Genomic DNA, 20,262 nt, shown 5'->3' with positions numbered 1-20,262 from the left:
ATATCTACCCTCCACCCCTTTATCATCTCTGCCATATTTGAAGAGGACACTACAGCTGATGGATGTAGATCAGTGTGTCTTGGGGTAGGGTACAGATGTCTGGGAGAAGTCCCATCTCTTTGTCAGACTGAAGCCATGTTCTCATCTGTAATGGCAGTAGCAACAAAAAGCCCAGCTTTGAAGCAAGATTCTTAACATGAGCTTTTTTTCTAAATTTTGACTGTTGTATTTCAACAAAATTGGTTTACTTTATAATTCTATATATCTTATATATTTAAAAACATTATTGAGAATGGGGACTTGATTTTACCACAAGGAAGCCATGCCAAAGGGGTCTGTGGTACAAAAAAAGGTTAAGAACCCTGTATTTAAAGGCTCATTTGCTCACCTCACTGATAATTACATTCCCTTCCCTGCTCAGCCTCTCCATTTTTCTTGGATTCCCCACAGAGATGAGTCTGAGGCATTCTTTTTTTGAAAAAAAGATTATTGAAATTTAAGAGGCCATTTGGGTGACTTCAGAAAAATCATATCCTCTTTCAACTTATTTTTCCGCAACTATGGTGATACCTTTGCATTACTATCAGAGAAGTTGCGCACATCAATATTTCAGGGATTTTATGCTCCCTTCATTGGTGCCTGAACCCTTCTATGCCTCAGGGCAGGTCGTTTTGAGTTGATATGGCCAACATAATTGATCATCCTGAAGCCAATTTTCTGGCAGCTGAGCCTTTTCCATAATAGCTAATCTGGTCCTTGTTTAATAGACTCGGTCTGTATCCAGGCCTATCTTAGAAAAGTCTCCGGAGGGGTAGAACCTTCTAGAGCTTGAATTCCACTAACATAGACTTTGATAATAAGCCAAGTTTACCTCAAAGTGGCAATAAAGGACCAAAGAAAGACTGGAGAAGGCACTGGTAATAATATTTTTTGGTTTGCTTTTCTGTTTGTTGTGAGGAAAAAAAACCTGGTTCCTTTCTTATCCAAACTGGCCAATCAAAGTCTAAATGGCAAAATATCTTATACCTACTTATCTCTATTACCTGTACTTTATAGCCTCTAAATGCAGTCCTTACAAATCTAAAAGGGGAATGTCCTTATACTCCACTGTCTTACCTTCTCTTTACTTCCTGCAATTATAATACATCAAATAGATGGAAGGGACTTCATTAAATTCCCCTCCCACTCCCACTCCCAGCTCCTTCTGCAATCAATTGGTAAACTAAGCAATAAAAAGGTATTTAATGCTTGCTATGGGCCAGGCTCAGTGCCAATACACCAGCATAAATGCACACAAATATCCCCACATTTAGAGAAATTCTTATATAATATTTCAACCAATAAGAACTGGCAACTCATCTGTAACTTATAATTTTAGTGTGTTGCCTGGAGTATTTAGAGCTTTAGTGATTTATATATGGACACATAACTAGTATGTTCCAATGGAAGGTTGTGAAATATGTCTTCTTTCTTCTCCATCTAGTCCTCTATCCTTCATGGAATCTGTAAAGGTGAAAATGACCTTAGATAGATGCTAAAGTGCTTTGTTAGGGGAAAAATCCTATTTAAATACAAAAATATTAATATTGTTTGTCTAAAACTCTGCCATCAATGGAACCTTAGGCAAGCTAGATTAGTGGCTTAAAGGAGAGTGGAAAAATCAATGTTTATTTCAGCTTAAAGAAACTACTACTGCATTAAATGTCTCCTTAAATAGCTCTACCTTAAGACTCTTGCTTGTCACATTTTGCCCCTCCTCAAAAAACTTCCCAGCTGTTGCTTGCTATAAACCTGGGCTAAAGCATACCCTGACAATCTGATTATGGCTTATTTTGCTGACTAAATAGCAATTTACCCATCATCAGCTACTTGGGTCACTCATCCACCATTCTGAGGAAACTGCCCCACTTGTCTTTGTCACCAGTTAGTTTGTAATCTAGTAATATGAGGTAACATTTATGCAAATAACTATGTAGGTGTACCTGCCAAGGTAATTAAAAAAAAATCAATACATCATAACCAAACCATTGTTTCATTGGTAGAGACAATCACTCATCTCCCTCCAGTCATTCTTTTTTTTTTTTTTTTGGTGAGGCAATTGGGGTTAAGTGACTTGCCCAGGGTCACACAGCTAGTTAAGTGTTAAGTGTCTGAGGCTGCCTTTGAACTCAGGTCCTCCTGAATCCAGGGCCAGTGCTCTATCCACTGCGCCACCTAGCTGCCCCTCCAGTCATTCTTTATGATGATTGCCTGTGTATGTTAACCCAGCCTCTGTATAGTCTTGCTTTATAGAGGGCTCAATTTGCAACCATCTTTTCATTTGCCACCATCTGCTTGATTTCGGCTCTCCCATCATCATCTTCATGTTCCTGATACTCTCTGGCAACCCTACTGCCTTTTCAACATCCTTTTATGTATTGTCTTGTCCAGTTAGATCGTAAGCTCCTTGAGGGAAGGGCCTGCAATTCTTTATTGTATTTGTATCCCTACTGCTTAACCCAGGATCTGACATATTGTAGGTTCTAAATACATGTTTATTGTGCCTTATTGTAGGTCAGTGGGAGCATTTGAATTTATTTAGTGACAAGAAAGCAACTGTACTCTGAAGCTCATTGGCCAGAGTAATTAGAGGAAAAAAGACACCTAAAATATAGACTACTTCCTCTGTCCTGAACCTACTCCCCAGTGAGCTCTTCTCCCATCTAACATAATCTACAGAGATATATTTTTACACTACTTGTCCCTGATGCAAAAATATTGCTAGTCTTCTAAAATATATTGGGAACTAAATCAAATTTATAAAAATCCAAGTCATTCCCCAATTGAGAAATGGTCAAAGGACATAAACAGGCAGTTTTCTGATGAAGAAATCAAAGTTATCTATTGCCATATGGAAAAATGCTCTAAATCACTATTGATTAGAGAAATGCAAATTAAAACAACTCTGAGGTACCACCTGACACCTATTAGATTGGCTAATATGACAAAAAACGAAAATAATAAATGTTGGAGAAGCTGTGGAGAAATTGGAACACTAATGCATTGTTGGTGGAGCTGTGAACTAATTCAACCATTCTGGAGAGCAACTTGGAATTATGCCCAAAGGGCTATAAAGCTGTGCATACCCTTTGACCCAGCAATACCACTATTGGGTCTTTTTCCCAAAGAGATCATAAAAAAGGGAAAAGGATCCACATGTACAAAAATATTCATAGCTGCTCTTTTTGTTGTAGCAAGGAATTGGAAATTGAGGGGCTGCCCATCAATTGGGAAATGGCTGAACAAGTTGTGGTATATGATTGTAATGGAATTCTACTGTGCTGTAAGAAACGATGAGTAGGAGGAATTCAGAGAAATCTGGAAGGACTTGTGTGAACTGATGATGAGTGAGATGAACAGAACCAGGAGAACATTGTACACAGTATCATCAACATTATGTGTTGATCTGGGGCAGCTAGGTGGCGCAGTGGATAGAGCACCAGCCTTGGATTCAGGAGGACATGAGTTCATATCCAGCCTTAGATACTTAACAATTACTAGCTGTGTGACTCTGGGCAAGTCACTTAACCCCAATTGCCTCACCCCAAAACAAAACAAAACAAACCAAAAAACATTATGTGTTGATCAACTGTGATAGACTTGATTCTTCTCACCAATACAACGGTAGAAGATAGTTCCAAAAGACTCATGATGTAAAAGGCTCTCCAAATCCAGAAAAAAACCAAAAAACTGTGGAATATAGATGCAGATTGATCCATAGTATTTCTTTTGTTTTTGGTGCTGTTTTTCTTCTTTGAGATTATTTCTTTTAGCTCTGATTCTTCTCTTATAACATGACTAATACAGAAATATGTTTAATGTTATTGTACATATATAACTTAGATTAGATTACTTGCTGTCTTGGGGAGGGGGGAGGGAGGGGAAAAATTTGAAACTAATAATCTTCTAAAAACAAATTTTGAAAACTATCTCTACATGTAACTGGAAAATAAAAAAATATATATATATATTACTAGTCATGACTGAACACAGACCTTGCTCATTCTAGCATTCATAACACCATGAATCTAAAACTGGAAGCAACATCAGAAACCACCTAGTCCAACCCCTGCCTTTTTTAGAAGAGGAAACTGAGGCTGCTTTCATTGTGTATTATGTCAGGTTTCTCCTCTTAGAAAGTGCACATTTTTCCAATAAGGAAGATCTGAGTTGAGGTACTAAAGGATGGTGCATTAGGACTTGAGCTCAGTGGGGTAAACTAAAACTATAGAAGTTTGGTATGGAGTCAACATAGAGATGAATCCCTCTGCAAATTCTCTTTGGCTACGATGGTAGCCAAGCCTACACAGATATGCCTAAGAACGTATACACAGCTGTGTAAATACTGGCAGAGTAGTGGTAGCAATCATATTAATGAACAACATTTGCTGAAGACCTGCTATTTACAGAGTGCTGTTCTAGGTGAAAAGCTTCCTGAAAACAAAGGAAATGGGAAATATGGTTTTCCCTATTCAGACCTGCCAACCACATAGGGAAAAAGAAAATGTACATATAAGACAACTCACAAAAACAATTTTAAAAGCCAGAATACCTGAGGAAAATATTTATTCAATGCAGAAATGTCTATTAATTACCGAAAGCATGCTTAGTTGTGAGGGATATCCACATATGGAGTAAATAGCTAGTGTGTTTACTTCTGATATGCTTCCTAGGGGAAGTGACTTGTGGTATAAGAGAAAGTATAGTTTAGAAGAGTTTAGATGACAGAAACAGTGTCTCTAATGATGAAAATAAATGAAACAAAATCATTAGTTGGCTTGTGTACACGAGGCATGGGAATATTGATGTATAATGCAATATTTAACAGGTTTAAGAGACTAATATTACACACTATAGATCAGTGTCACATTAACGTTCTAAATATTTAAGTTTCCATTTTTTTGGGGAAAGGTAATTGCCAGTCTTGTCTTTTTACTAATGTGATAAAAAATGAAAACTTGTCCTTTAGGAATGGGTGGTTTGACTGTTATATAACCCTTTTCTGAGAATTATAACATTCTGATAAGGACAGATTCCTCTGACCCAAAAGGAAGATCTATTCTTGGCAGAGAATAAATATAGTATCATTTCAGGCAGTGTGACTAGAAAGTATTATGTTGAAGATAGCAAGAAAATGACAAGCTAGTATGGAAGCTTGATGTAAGGGTGTACTAATACTCAAATATGTTATCTCATTAAAATGAATTTTTCCTCTAGGAAAGCAAATCATAAACCCATTCATGACTGCCCATAGTGTGAAACTTTTTTTTTTTTTAGTGAGGCAATTGGGGTTAAGTGACTTGCCCAGGGTCACATAGCTAGTAAGTGTTAAGTGTCTGAGGCCAGATTTGAACTCAGGTACTCTTGACTCCAGTGCCGGTGCTCTATCCACTGCGCCACCTAGCTGCCCCTATAGTGTGAAACTCTTATCCATGTTTTCCCATACATTCACTATAGGAGGCTTGCCCAATTCTCCAAGTGTTTTCTTCATACTTTCTTGATATTAGTCCATAAATCAATAAACAAGTGTTCATTAAACACCTACTATGTGCCAGACAGTGTATCCAAGCTTTCTTTCCATTATCACTCATTTTTACTTTGTGATCAGCTTATCTTTTTTTTTTTCCCCTGTGCCCAGAGTGGGACAAAACAAAGCCCACATTTATAACTTGCTGGCTAGAAGTATAAAAGCTGCCCCTTGGTCATTCATAGATGACATGTTTTACACTGCTTTTTCTTGGTAATTCCTCATTGGTGACGTGTTATATGCATGTACCCAGAGCTAATTACATAAACCACACCTAGGGCAAGCAGAATGAGGTAAGGAGGACAGGGCTCCTATTCTATTGCATCTATTTCCTTTTATACCTAATATTTTTACTTGGTAGGTAGTAAGTTTGGTCATTTCTACATTGCTGAAAGATTGAAAATGTCAGCCCTTTCTAAATTGTACTTCCTTTAACTTCTCCTCCCTTGAGCTAGACCCCAGTTGCCTATTCAGTAAACTCCAATGGCTCTCTATTACCTCCAGGATCAAATATTTTTATATTTTAGAATTTTTTCTTTGTTTGGAATTTAAAGCCCTTCATAACTCACTTTCTTCCCACCTTTTGTTTGTTTTGTTTTGTTTTTGACAAAAGTATTATATTATTTTCCAGTTACATATAAGGATAGTTTTCAACATATGTTTTCTTTCTTTCTTTCTTCCTTCCTTCCTTCCTTCCTTCCTTCCTTCCTTCCTTCCTTCCTTCCTTCCTTCCTTCCTTCCTTCCTTCCTTCCTTCCTTCCTTCCTTCCTTCCTTCCTTCCTTCCTTCCTTCCTTCCTTCCTTCCTTTCTTTCTTTCTTTCTTTCTTTCTTTCTTTCTTTCTTTCTTTCTTTCTTTCTTTCTTTCTTTCTTTCTTTCTTTCTTTTCTTGTGAGGCATTTGGGGTTAAGTGACTTGACCAGGGTCATACAGCTAGTAAGTGTTAAGTGTCTGAGGCTGGATTTGAATTCAGGTACTCCTGACTCCAGGGCGAGTGCTCTATCCACTGCGCCACCTAGCTGCCCCCAACATATGTTTTCATAGAATTTTTAGTTTCAAATTTTTCTCCCACCCACCCTTCCCGCTCTCCTCCCCAAGACAGAAAGCAATCTAATATAGGTTAGATATGTGCAATCACATTAAACATATTTCTGCATTAGTCATAATATGAAAGAAGAATCAGAGCACAAGGGAAAAAACCTCAAAAAAGAAGGAAAAAAAAACCAGCCCAAAAGTAGAAACAGTATGGTTCAATCTATATTCATAATCCACAGTTCATATTCTGGATGTTGAGAACATTTTCTTTCATGAATTTCTTTGAAATTGTTTTGGATCATTGCATTGCTAAAAAGAGCCAATTTTATCACTATTATTCATCACACAATGTTACTGTTACTGTGTACAATGATTCCTTGGTTCTGCTCCTCTCAGACAGCATCAGTTCATATAAGTCCTTCCAGAGTTCTCTGAACTCCTCCTGTTCATCATTATTTTTCACATTGATTTTTTAAAACTTTGTGTTCTAAATTTTTTTCCTCCCTCCCTCCTTGACCCTCCCAATGAAATCAAGCAATTCAATATAAGACATACATGTGCAGTTATGCAAAGCATCTTCACATTAGTCAGGTTGTGAAAGAAAACAGACAAAATAACTTTAGAAAGAGGAGCTAACAAATAAAATCATACTTCAATCTGTATTCAGACACCATCAGTTCTTCCTCTGTTGATGGTTTGAATTTTTTGTATGTCCTTCTGATATCATCCTGCTCATCATTTCTTTCACAGTTATTATTGCTAACTGTATTACCCTCCATCTTATTCCATCCCCTTCATATTTACTCTTTTTTCTGTCTTCCTTCACCCTATCCTTCCTCAAAAGTGTTTTGCTTTTTACTTCTCCCTCCCCCAATCTGCCCTTCCTTCCTTCATCCTGCCCTTCCCTCCTTCCCCTCTTCTCCCCCTTCCCCTTATCTCATTCCCCTCCCACTTCCCCCTCATGGCACAATATATTACTATACCCACATGAGTGTGTATGTTATTCCCTCTTTGAGCCAATTCTGATGAGAGTAAGGTTCACTCACTCCCACATTCCTTCCCCATCTTCCCCTCTACTCTGTAAGCTTTTTCTTGTTTCTCTTATGTGAACTATTTTTCCCTAATCCACCTTTCCCTTTCTCTTTCTTTCAGTGTATTCCTCTTACCCCTTAACTTTATTTTAAAGATGTCATCATGGGTCTGCTAGGTGACAAATCAGACAAAGCACCAGCCCTAAACCCAGGAGACCCCAAGCCCAAATCTTGCCCCATACATAAGCCACCCCACCCTGCCAGCCCCACAAAAGATAAGGATAAACAAAAAATAAATGCTTTACAGATATCATCCCTTTATATTCCATTCATACATGTGTCCTCTGTCTAAGTGTATTCCTTTCAGCTGCCCTAATACTGAGAAAGTTCTTATGAGTTAAAAGTATTATCTTCCCATGTAGGAATGTGAACATTTTAGTCTTTTAATATCCCTCATGATTTCTTTTTTTTTTATTCTTTTTTTTTTAAGTGAGGCAATTGGGGTTAAGTGACTTGCCCAGGGTCACACAGCTAGTAAGTGTTAAGTGTCTGAGGCCAGATTTGAACTCAGGTACTCCTGACTCCAGGGCTGGTGCTCTATCCACTGCACCATCTAGCTGCCCCTGCGCCATCTAGCTGCCCCATGATTTCTTTTTCCTGTTTACCTTTTTATGCTTCTCTATGGTCTTATATTTGAAAATCAAATTTTTATTCAGTTCAGGTCTTTTTATCACAAATGCCTGAAAGTCTTCTTTTTCATTGAAGTCCCATTTTTTCCCCTGAAAGATTATGCACAGTTTTGCTGGATAGGTGATTTTCGGTTGTAGTCCCAGTTCCTTTGCCCTCCAGAATATTATATTCCATGCCCTCCGGTGCTTTAATGTAGATGCTGCTAAATCTTGTGTTATCCTCACCATATCTCCACAGCATTTTAACTGTTTCTTTCTGGCTTCTTGCAGTATATTCTCCTTGACCTGGGATCTCTGGATTTTGGTTATAATTTTCCTAGAGGTTTTCCTTTTGGGATCAGTGGATTCTTTCAATTTCTATTTTACCTTCTGCTTCTGAATATCAGGGCAATTTTCCCTGATAATTTCTTGGAAGGTGATGTCTAAACTCTTATTTTGATCGTGGTTTTCAGGTAGTCCAATGATTTTCGAATTAACTCTCTTGGTTTTATTTTCCATCTCAGCTATTTTTCCAAGGACATATTTCATATTGCCCTCTTTTTTTATTCATTTGGATTTGCTTTATTGTATTTTGGTTTCTCATAAAGTCACTAACTTCCATTTGTTCAATTCTAATTCTTAGCCAATTATTTTCTTTAGAGAGCTCATGTATCTCCTTTTCCATTTGTCCTTTCAAGCTGTTGACTTTTTTCTCATGACTCTCCTGCATCACTCTCATTTCTCTTTCCATTCTTTCTTCCACCTCTCTAAATCTTCCTTCTATCTCTCATACTTTCTCTTCAAAGTCCCTTTTGAATACTTCCATGGCCTGAGACCAATTCATATTTTTCTTGGAAGCTTTGACTTTGTTATTATCTTTTTCTGAGGCTGTATTCTGTTCTATCTTTCCCCCAAAGAAACTCTCTATGGTCCTCTGTTTTCTTTGTTTACTCATCTCTACCCAGAAGCAGATGTCTGATTAAAATCTGATTCTCAATGGTTGGAAGCCTGTTGTGCCTATGCGTCTCCCCCATTGTGCCCCTACCACTCAAATCAGCCCACTGGTTTAAAACATAAGCACTCCCCCCAAATTCCAGCAAAGATCACAGCTACTTCACCCTGGCCAACCAAAAAACCCCCTCACCAGTCTGCAATGTGTGCCTCAGAAGCTGTTGGCACTGAAGACTCTGAGACCCTGGAGGCATGGTTTGTTCTGGGCTGGGTCTGCACCATGGGCTGAATTTGTCTCTCAGCCCATACAGCCAGTGATCCCAGTTGCCATTTTTGACCATAAAATAGTCTAACTATGTTCTTATGTGGGTTAGGCTGCTCCAGGAGTTGTCTTATGGCATTATTTTGGCAGGAGTGAATGGGTTTATTGGGAGCTTGGGGGAGTTACAGCCTTTCTTCTGTCATCTTGATTCTGCCTCTTTCATCACAAATCTTGTAAAATAACAAGAGATTTGTTAGGAAAGAGAAATATGGCCAGGGAACAGATCACCTTGGTGACCGCCCCACTGGAGTAAGAGAAGACTGGTCTTTTGTATTTATCCTTTTGTCTTTTAATGTCTTCCACCTCCTCTTCTTCAGCCCCATGTTCTGTGATCCCTTTACATTGGCTTTCTCCATCTCTAGACTCCAGGCATTTTTACTGACTCTCTTTTATGCCTGGATTTCCTCTTTATTTTCTTTGCCTTCTGTTTTTAAAAAGAAAAAAAAAAAGGTTGTTTCTTTCACTTCTGACTCCTCATGACCTTGTTTGGGGTTTTCTTGACAAAGATACTTGAGTGGTTTGCCATTTCCTTCTCCAGCTCCCTTTACAGATGAGGAAACTGAGTCAAACATGGTTGAGGGACTTGACCAGGGTCACAAGGCTAGTAAGTGTCTTTGACCAGATTTGAACTCATGAAGATGAGTCTTCCCAATGTCAAGCCCAGGGCTCTATCTCCTGCACCACCTAGCTGCCCCCTAAAAAATTCATTGCATTAATTGATCAAAAGATTTTCTTAAATTCTCCTTCCTTGGTATTTCCCTCTGAGACTACTACCAGTTTAGAGCTTGTTTGTATATGGTTATTTGCATATTGTCTCCCTCATTAGACTGTGAGACTTTTAAGGGAAGGGACTGTCCTGAGCCTTCCTTTCTATCCCCATTGTTTAGCACAGTTCCTGGCATATAATAATGGGTGCGTAATAAATGGTCATTGGTTTATTCAAACAGAAAAATGGCCGTTTAGGAATTGAAGCTATAGGGAGATTTTCCACTGAAGTAATTTTCCATCTGGGAAGTTCTTTCTCAAATAAGTTTGAATTTTTTCTCTGTGTTTGGCATATTTGTTTGTTAAGTGATCTTTCTTATTTTCTAACTAGAGGCAGAGGATAGATAGCTCATCTGATCAAACAAACACTAGTGGCTGCCTGCCTATGGAAATAACAAAGGTCTCTTCTCATTCTCTTGGGGTCAAGAACGTTTTCCTTCTTCTGGATGTAGCAAACTTCTTATGTCCAGGGACACTCTGATCCACTAGAATGGATCAAAGAAAGTCTTAAAACTTCTAGCTGATTTACAGGAAATAGAGGGAATGTCTCTCCTTCTGCTATAGTTTTACACCCTTTACTATTTTCTGCATACACCCAGGTAAGATAAGGCAAATAAGCATGACCCATTCATCAGTAATGACAAGAACATATCATTGCAGAGATGATTTCATATATTAATAGTGTCCTTTCTCTATAAACAGTACTTATATTGTTTTGTCAGTCCCACGTTATTGGCTTAGCTCTTTTTGCCCTAGGTAATCATGTATTGCCACGTATTTTATTCTATGTTTAAAGTTGCATTTGCTGTAAATCAAGGAGAACTGTCTGCTGTTGGTCTGAAAGCAGCCCAAGTGAAAGAAATCCCTTTGAAACCATTCAGCTTGTCACAAATAATTTTCTAGCCTGCCTTAACACAGTTAGGAATGTGCATCTCTAGCATGTTTGGGACGATAATTCACGTTTTGCTATCTTTTGTAAACATTCTTTGGCTGGGAAGAGAATGTAGCCCGTGATTAAATAATGCAACTCTGTTGCATGGAAGAAATGTAAATCAATAATTAAAACCAAATGAGCTGAACAAAATGGGTAGGGCTGGAAAGAAAAGTTGTCAGGAGGGTTTGAGCCAAAACGTCCCCAGACGACATAAACTGTCTTCTAGTCTCTCAGTATTTGTCTGCTTGTTTTCAAAGCACCAATTCCCTTTTGTTTTCCAGTGTGCATTGGTGTGTGAGTGCATAGCCCCAGAAGGCATCAATGACAAGGACAACTTACCTTTCTTAAATGCAGGTATGTGTCACAGTCTTGGAGACCTGGATTGGAATGTTCCCCTCTCCCCACCTCTCATCCAGACATTACTTTGTAGGCATCTTGAATATAATTTGTACTTACTTGTGTGCATGTAAGTTTTCCACAGTAGAGTGCAACCCCCCTGAGGGCAGAACCTATTTTGTTTTCTGACTTTGTATCCACAGGGTCTGGCACAGTCCCTGTTATAGAGTAGCTTCTTAGTAAATACCTGATGAATTAAATTGGATTCCAAGTAGGTTCCTAGAATGTGAAGAGCCATTTAGATTTGTGGTTTCAAAACATTTGAAAACTATCTTTTTTCAAAAAAAAAAATCTTAATAGTATTTTATTTTCTCCAGTTACATGTCAAGATAGTTTTCAAGCAATCGTTTTTATAAGATTTTAAGTTCCAAATTTTTCTCCCTCCCTCCCTCCCTCCCTTTCTTCCCGCCTCCCCAAACAGCAAACAATCTGATGTAGGTTACTGTATATATGTATGTATATATATGTGTATGTCTGTGTGTGTGTGTATATATATATATATATATAACACAATAACATTAAACATATTCCCACATTAGTCATGTTGTGAAAAAAGAATCAGAACAAAAGGGGAAAACCTCAAAAAAGAAAAACACAACAACACAGAAAATAAAAATAGTATGGTTCAATCTGCATTCAGATCCCACAGTTCTTTTTCTGGATATGTAGAGCATTTTCCATCACGAGTCCTTTGGAATTGTCTTGGATCATTGTATTCCTGAGAAGAGCTAAGTCTATCACAAAAGCTGTCTTTTCAAAAAAAATTTAGACTTTTAAAATTTTATTTTCAGTTACTTGCTAGTATTTTTGGAAGTAGCAGAAATAGTTTCAGAGCATAAGTATTATTTGAAAATTACAATTGAAGAATGTTTCCCCTCTGCCCCCCAAATTTTAAAACAATGAGATATTGAACAGGTGAAAAATTCATGCTTAATATATTTGTCCTATCTATTAATTTTTTTTTTGGTGAGGCAGTTGGGGTTAAGTGACTTGCCCAGGGTCACACAGCTAGTAAGTGTTAAGTGTGTGAGGCTGGATTTGAACTCAGGTCCTCCTGAATCCAGGGCCAGTGCTCTATCCGATGTGCCACCTAGATGCCGCTCCATCTATTAATTTTAAATGACATTTTGGGAAAATAAACTTGTAGATACTAAATTTGTATAAGACACCCTGGAATGTATCATTATCAAATGTAAGTCGCAATTCTATGGCATGTTCTTGGTTCATTTTGGGGATGACTAAGATGAGAAATAAATGAAGACATATTTTACCCAAACAAATAAAGGCATCTCAGCTTGAATGAAGTAATCTATGATTTCACCAATGGGAGCACTTCCTCTGATGACATAAAATGTCACCCACTGGTAATTTCCTGGAGGACTTTGAGTCATAGAATTTTCCAAGTTTTTGCTCTCATCAAAACATTTAGATGCCTAAGCCCTTTGCTGCTTCTCTCACCTAACCTTCTCTCCCTACTCCTCCCCTCCATCATCTGTCTGTCCTCAAATCTTTCTGGAAGATCCAAGTTGTAGGAAGACCTACCCACTTACTTCTCACTTTGGCCCTGTTGTTTGACTGCTCTGAGGGCTTGAATGAGATGGGAGTCTATGACTCTATTCTTTGTGCTGACATGAAGGAACACCACATATTAGTGTCTGCCCTGCCACTTGCTTCCTGATCTCCTCTAGTCCTTACTGTTTGCCTTGCTTCTCAGACCTGAATCCCCCTGGCACTGTCATTTAAGTGAACCCTGACTGATATAACTGAGGGACCCCTAGGCCTTGGACCATTAAGACTTGCCACCTGCCTGGCAGCTAAACCTCCTGTTATGTGTTGTCTCCCTCAATTCAATTGTGAACTCCTTGAGAGCGAGAAATGGCTTGATTTTTTTTTTCTATTTGTAGCCATAGCCCTTAGCACAGTGATTGGGACATAACTTAAAAATATATATAATATTTTATTTTTACCCAATTCCATGTTAAAACAATTTTGAAACATCATTTTTAAAAGTTTTGAGTTCCAAATTCTATACCTTCCTCCCCTTCCCTGTCCCTGAGATGGTAAGCAATCTGATATAGTTTATCAGGGATATAATAACTTAATAAATGTTTTTTATTCATTCATGATGGTATTTTTTTACTTAACGTGATAAGCAGTAAAATATCTGATGAAATGTGGTTTCTTATTGCCTTTGGGGACTCAATAATTCGTTACTTCAATGAGCAGTTCTTAAATAACTTTTGTTGTTATTCAGTTGTTTTCAGTCTGAATAGACTGTGCGTGACTCCTTTTTGGGTTTTCTTGGCAAAGATACTGAAGTGGTTTGCCATTTCCTTCTCCAGCTCATTTTACATAAGTAGAAACAAGGTTCAGTGACTTGCCCAGGGTCACACAGCTAGCAAGTATCTGATTTCAGATTTGAACTCATGAAAGTGTGTCTTCCTGATTGGTGCTTTATCCACTGTGCCACTTAGCTGTCCCCAAGTACCTACTGTACTAGCAATAGCCAGCATTTAAAGTTTGCAAAGCAGTTTACTTACATATTACCTCACTTGGTCCTCACAAAAACTCTGAATTAGCTCCTATTATCTTTTTTTTTGTAGATTAAGAAGCTGAGCCTGGGAGAGGTTTACTAACTTTGACCTGGATAATGTAGCTAGTGCCTGAGGCAGGATTAGAACTTGGGTTTTTCTGATTCCAAAACCAGCCTCTTTATCAATTACCTTCCCTGCTATAAGCCACCTCCTCTATTTTCCTCTCCAAGGAGAAATTCTAAGTTAGACCACTATATAGCTGCAAACTACTTACGCTTTTAAGTTTCATTTATAGGGAGAATATCAGTACTGATATATCTCAGTGCTTCAAGTGTTATGTCTATTGGAGAAAGTTCTCATATGAGGGAGACCAAGGGTTAAATGAATATTAATTGATAGTATCAAAACTCCATGTTTCTTGGCACCCCTCTCCCCTTTCAATTGTCCCATGTGTCTTTGATTTATGGGTAACCATAGCCAAGGTTAACCTACTCGTTTCAAGTTTCTCCATATTTGAGTATCTTTGTTCTAGGACAACCATTGCCCATTCCCAGGCCCATAGGCAAAGTCTTTTCTAGCTAGGTTGGACATTCCAATGTTTGTGCTATAGTCACCTCTGTATTACCTGAGATATTTAGAGAAACTTTAGTAGAGTTATAAATGGAAATATGATTTTAAAATGATAATTTATATTTAGGTGTGTTAAATCGAGAAAGAAATATTCTTTAAGCTAGGAGTTCAAAAATTTTTTTTTTGTTGTGGTGTCTTTTGAAAGTCTCATAAAACCTATGGATTTCTTCTCATAATAACACATTTAAGTCCATAAAAGAAAATATACAGGATGGCAAAGGAAGAAATATAGTTGTATTTTTCCCCCATCTAATCTCTCAGAACCCCCTATTCACAGATCCCTGTATATGGATAGGGATCTATCATGGGTTAACTTTATGGAGAAAAATAAAATATATGAATATAAAGGGGAAGATGGAAAAAATTAGAAAAAGTGAATTTATCCCAGTGTGCCTTAGCCAGTTAGACCATAACATGCTTGGATTCCCTGAAACCTGTGCTAACCCTTGCACATTCCTAGGACATGTGTTAATTCACGAAAACAGTAATCAGTTCAAAAATACCTCACCCATACCTAGAAGAGAAGAAAGCAGTCCCTGCCCTGACTGAGGGAGAACCAAGCTCTTCCCTCTGAGTGACATTGTCCATCTTTGAGCCCATACACACCTGACAGGAGAAGCTACCCGAGAGTCTTGTTTTGCCCTCATCAGTCCCCAAGCTACTTCTGTCCATTTTCAATATAAGATATGTGGCTTACATGTTGGTCTGTTTCTGTCCTTCATTCTTGATGAGTACCAAAATGACATCACTATGTCATGGTCAAGGTACATTGTATCCAACTGTGGCTGATCAGATAAATAGGAACTCAGAAGGCTCTACCACAATATGAGCCTCAGAAGGCTTACATCTACATATACAAGTTAATTCTGATGTGGTAGATGGGGAACTGGTCTAAAAGTAAGACCTCTGTTTTCATCTGACTCCACCACTTATCAGCTACACAAACTTGAGGAAGTCATTCTGATTTCATACCTCATAGTATTGTTGTGAGAATAAAATAAGCCAATGCTTTGTGAACTCCACATGATGCATTATTGTTACAGTATTTACTATAATGTAAAATGTAATGTAAAATCTACAATAACTCACACTCTATCCTTTTTTTTAACATCAGGGTAACATAGAGGAGATCCTGGGTTCTCAGTGGATCACAAACTATAGCAGGTCTCTATCCTGTAAAAACTTTAGATGCCAAGGGACAGCTAGGTGGTACAGGGGATAAAGCACTGGCCTTGGATTCAGGAGGACCTGAGTTCAAATCCATTCTCAAACACTTGACACTTACTAGCTGTGTGACCATGGGCAAGTCACTTAACCCTCATTGCTCTGCCAAAAAAAAAGACAAAAAAAAACCCCAAAAACTTTAGATGCCAGTTCAGTGACTAAACTGTATGTATATTGTCTGAGAACCAGCCTCGTTAAGTGGGTGATTGGTTGGGGTCATACTATATGGAGATTTTTTTTTTGTCTATAGCAATTCTTAAAGACTTTCTACTGTCAGGGTTAGACTGTGATTTGCTGTAGTAGAGGGAATGTCCACTCCGTAAAACCAATGATCCTTGAAGTGTTGAAGAATAGGTCAAAAGGACCATTGAACTACACACTATAGAATTTCATGGTATCCTTATGCAACCTTATCCATTCTCATGACTGATCGCTTACCCCATAAAGACAGGGATATGATAAAGCATATAAATATACAAGCTGGATTCAAAACCTCAGCATTACATTTTTTAAAAAATCTGTCTGCCCGTGATATAAATATGCATTGTTTGTATACTGACTGCATATGATTTTGTTCCCTGTATAGTCTAGAGAATTTATCATGCTCCCTCCCTGTGATTTCTTTTCAGTCAGCAGGCAAAGGGGGCTATTGACATTCTTCCCTAGTCTGGATATTAATATATTATGTGAAATTCACCAGCCTCAAGAGAGTTATGAAGTACTCCTTGAGTGGGAAAGAATGCCATATCTCAGAGCTGCTCATCATGATTCTATTTATATCTCCAGAGATTTCATTTATACTCCAGGAAACTCACTTAACTCTTCTAACACAAGAATCTTAATTTCTTACTTCAGCCCCTACTCTTTCCACTGCCTGTTCCTAATTGAAGTTGGGAGCAGGAAAAGAAAAGGGGAGAAGAGAAAAAGAAGGGGGTCAGAAGGAGAAGAATAAAAATTCCAAGGAGAAAAGGAAAGAACAAAACCAACTTAGCTCTTGTAAAAGTTGATTATTCACAGTTGACTTTTTTTTGATCAGAAGAAGGCACTACAATTTTAGAGAATACATTGAGAAAAGAATAGCTGTTCACCTTTCTATTTGTTTAGTAGACTGTGGGCAACATGGAAACAATTTTGAATCCATAGATGCCTCTGAAAAACTTTCACAGAGACTAGAGGAAAATATACATGGAAAATACATTATTATCTAATATGATTGGGAAAGGTGTTGTTATTGCTTATTTGCTATAGTGGATACTATAGCTATCATAGCTCTTCAACAATGTCGACTAGATTTTACAACCTCATAGCTGTTTTGGCCTGAATTTATCATTCTCTGATGGTTCGGGGTCACTTTAAGATATTTTATGTTTATTATGAATATCAGTTATTATTATATAATCGATAAGAGAACATTCTGGGGAGTTGAGCAGTTTAGTTAAATGGAATGCCAGATTTTAAAAAAATTTTTCTTAATGTTATTTTGCTTTTAATACTTATAATAAAGCTGGATGTTTATAATGAATTAAAAACTATGGCCTGAATGTTCAAAAAGAGTTATAATCATGTAGCACATCAATTATGGAATTAATTTAGAAATGCTTTTAATTACATTTGACCCTTGTGAATCTTTGGTTCCTGGCTGTCATGTTAAAATACAATATAAATGTGACACCAGCATGACAGGGCTTTTTCATTAAACGTTGCAATTAAAGTATTAGGCTCCCATCCTAACACAATAGGACAGAGCTTTATGCCCTATTGTAATAGTAACCTACCAAAGAGATATTAGAATAATTAACCTTAAAATAAAAATGTGATGGGCCCAACCCAAGAGAGTGTACCATGTAATCTTTCATTGATAGGTCACCATTTGGGGATGTCAGTGACTGCAATTGACAATGACAGTTATTCATTAACCTTCTTACCTTAGAAGCAACATCAGCATGGTGTAATGAGAATGACATTGGGCTAAGAGTAAGGGGGCTTGGATTCTAGTCCCATTTCCACAAGTAACTAGCCACAGGACCTTAGACAAGTCATTTCAACATCCTGAGCTTCCTCGGTGGTAAAATAAGAGTGTGCAGATGAGTTTTAACAGCTCTAAAATTATGTTAAATTTCATCATGTACTTGAGCTCTTATTATTTTTTTCTTTCCTCTTTCTATCTTTTTATTATTTTTCACCTATTTGTTTTTAGTAAAATTAATCAATGTTATCTTGAGTCAGATTATATATTTCTTGTATGTTACCATTTAATGGTTAATTGTTTTTGTCACTGGGTCAAAGGAAGGGGGATGAAGTAATATCTAGTGAGTGATATTCAAATGAAGGAATTAATTATATGATAATAGAAATTACAATGATTATTGATCATTCAGAAGTCTAGAAGTGAAATGAACTGCCTTGAGAGGTACTGGTTTCTCCATCACTAGATGTGTGAAACCTGTATGGATAATCAAGTTCTTGTGGATACTGTAAAATAAATTCCTGGTCAGATCCAGGTTGGTCCCCTCCAGTTCTGAGATTATGTGACCTTTGCTCACAAAAAACCCCACAATCCCACATTCCTACTCACAAAGTGGAGAAATTGTTGTTACCACCCAGGAGTCAACTGTTTTATTGCAATGCCTAAAAAATATTTGATTTACTTCAAAATATATTAAGTGCCTACTCTCTGCTAGGCATGGCACAGTTGAAAATGAATAAGACACAGACCTTGCCCTTAAGGGGCAGTCTAATAGAGGAGCTATGGAATACTCTCAAAAAGCATAATATAAAAGAAAGTAATGGAGACAAAACATGTTTAGAGATCTGAGTCAGGAGAGATTGCTTCCAGCAAAGGGCATCAGAAAATGCTTTATGGAAGTATGTTGATGCAATGGATAGCTATACTGGAATCACTTCTATATTGAAGAGTTGATAAATTCATCTTTGCTCAGGGCTAAATATTGTAACGTGAAAATCACTACCTTATCCCAGCTGCCGATACTTCCACCTCATGACATCCCAGAAACCTCATATTTTCAGTCCCGTGACTTCCATATAGGGAGGCCCTTGATGTGGAAACTGCCTCAGTGGTGCTGATAAGGAAGTTGTAGGCTCCACTGAGTCATAGATAGTGGCCTGGGACACCAAGAGATTAATGAAATGATTTGTTTTGGTCATACAACCAGTAGGTATCACAGGCAGAAGTATTCCTGACTCCATGGCCAACCCCATGGCCACTGATCCATAGTGCCTCTCATGAGTGTTTCAAATTAGGGAATAGCTGAGATAAATAGAGTACTGACAATCCCTTTTCAATACAGCATGATACATATGATTCTGCATGCATCCAGGCTTGGTCTAAGAGGTTTTCATCTTATTATCATGGAATCCTGAGGCATTGCAGCTACCTAACAGCAGATGCCCCATTTTTTTCACTCTTTGTTTTAAAGAATGTTAACAATGTGTCCTGGTCCCACCTTTTTACTTGACAGGAATAGGTCCAGAGCTGGGACTATGAGAGCCTGAGGTGAAGAGACTCTCATGGTACATGCAGGTCAGCTCTTTTTGTACAGCTTTGTTAAATGACTTGCCCAGGGTTATATAAGGAGTTTGTTAGCATCAAGAGCAGAACTTGAACCCAGGTCTTTATGACTTTGAAGTTAGCACCTTTTCTGACTCTTGTATTTAGGATTATTAGTTCATAGGATTATAGGTTTAAGACCTAAGTCTTTTCCTTTTTGTCCTTCCCCCTTTATTTGCAGATGAGTAAACTGCAGCCAAGAGAATAAAAGTGACTTTAATAAGGTTACCCCGCTCAGTCTTCCGTAAAATTTTTTTTTTTTTTTTTTGCTAGGAGATGGGTTCCACCCAACTTTATAATGGGAAGAGGACAATGTTTCCCCCTTTATTTTAGATTCCCCTCCTTCTTCATATTTGAGCTGGATCCCCTAAGGGATCTATTGTACTTTTTCTTTGTTTATCAGTATTGAAATTGTGAAAGCATTTCTTAGGATGACCCACAAATAAGAGTAGAGTTGATCTCTTGTTAAGGAACTTCAATCTTCAGCTTTAGTGTTGATGTCCTAGCAGCTCCCGCTATACCCTGCTTTATGAACTAATGTGCTTGCTTCTTTCAGGGTGGGGAGAGGAAGGAGGTATTTTTACTTTCTTCTCCTACAGTTCCTTTCTCAGTTTTCTCAGCTGTTGCTCCTCACATTTTTG

At 37.8% G+C, this 20,262-nt stretch overlaps 1 protein-coding gene across 3 annotated transcripts in view; it reads left to right on the top strand.

Moving 5' to 3' along the window:
- Positions 1 to 20,262, top strand: part of INPP4B (inositol polyphosphate-4-phosphatase type II B) — a 965,936-nt gene that overhangs the window by 671,435 nt on the left and 274,239 nt on the right. For all 3 annotated transcript variants that reach the window (XM_043973131.1, XM_043973128.1, XM_043973129.1), the window contains one exon: positions 11,551 to 11,623. In XM_043973131.1, coding sequence (XP_043829066.1) covers positions 11,551 to 11,623 — 73 coding nt within the window. The remainder of the gene's footprint in view (positions 1 to 11,550; positions 11,624 to 20,262) is intronic.

The sequence above is a fragment of the Dromiciops gliroides genome, chromosome 6, assembly GCF_019393635.1.
Source record: "Dromiciops gliroides isolate mDroGli1 chromosome 6, mDroGli1.pri, whole genome shotgun sequence".
Taxonomy (NCBI): Eukaryota; Metazoa; Chordata; class Mammalia; order Microbiotheria; family Microbiotheriidae; genus Dromiciops; species Dromiciops gliroides.
Note: the sequence above shows the minus strand (reverse complement) of the source record. Positions and strands in the feature narration are given on the sequence as shown.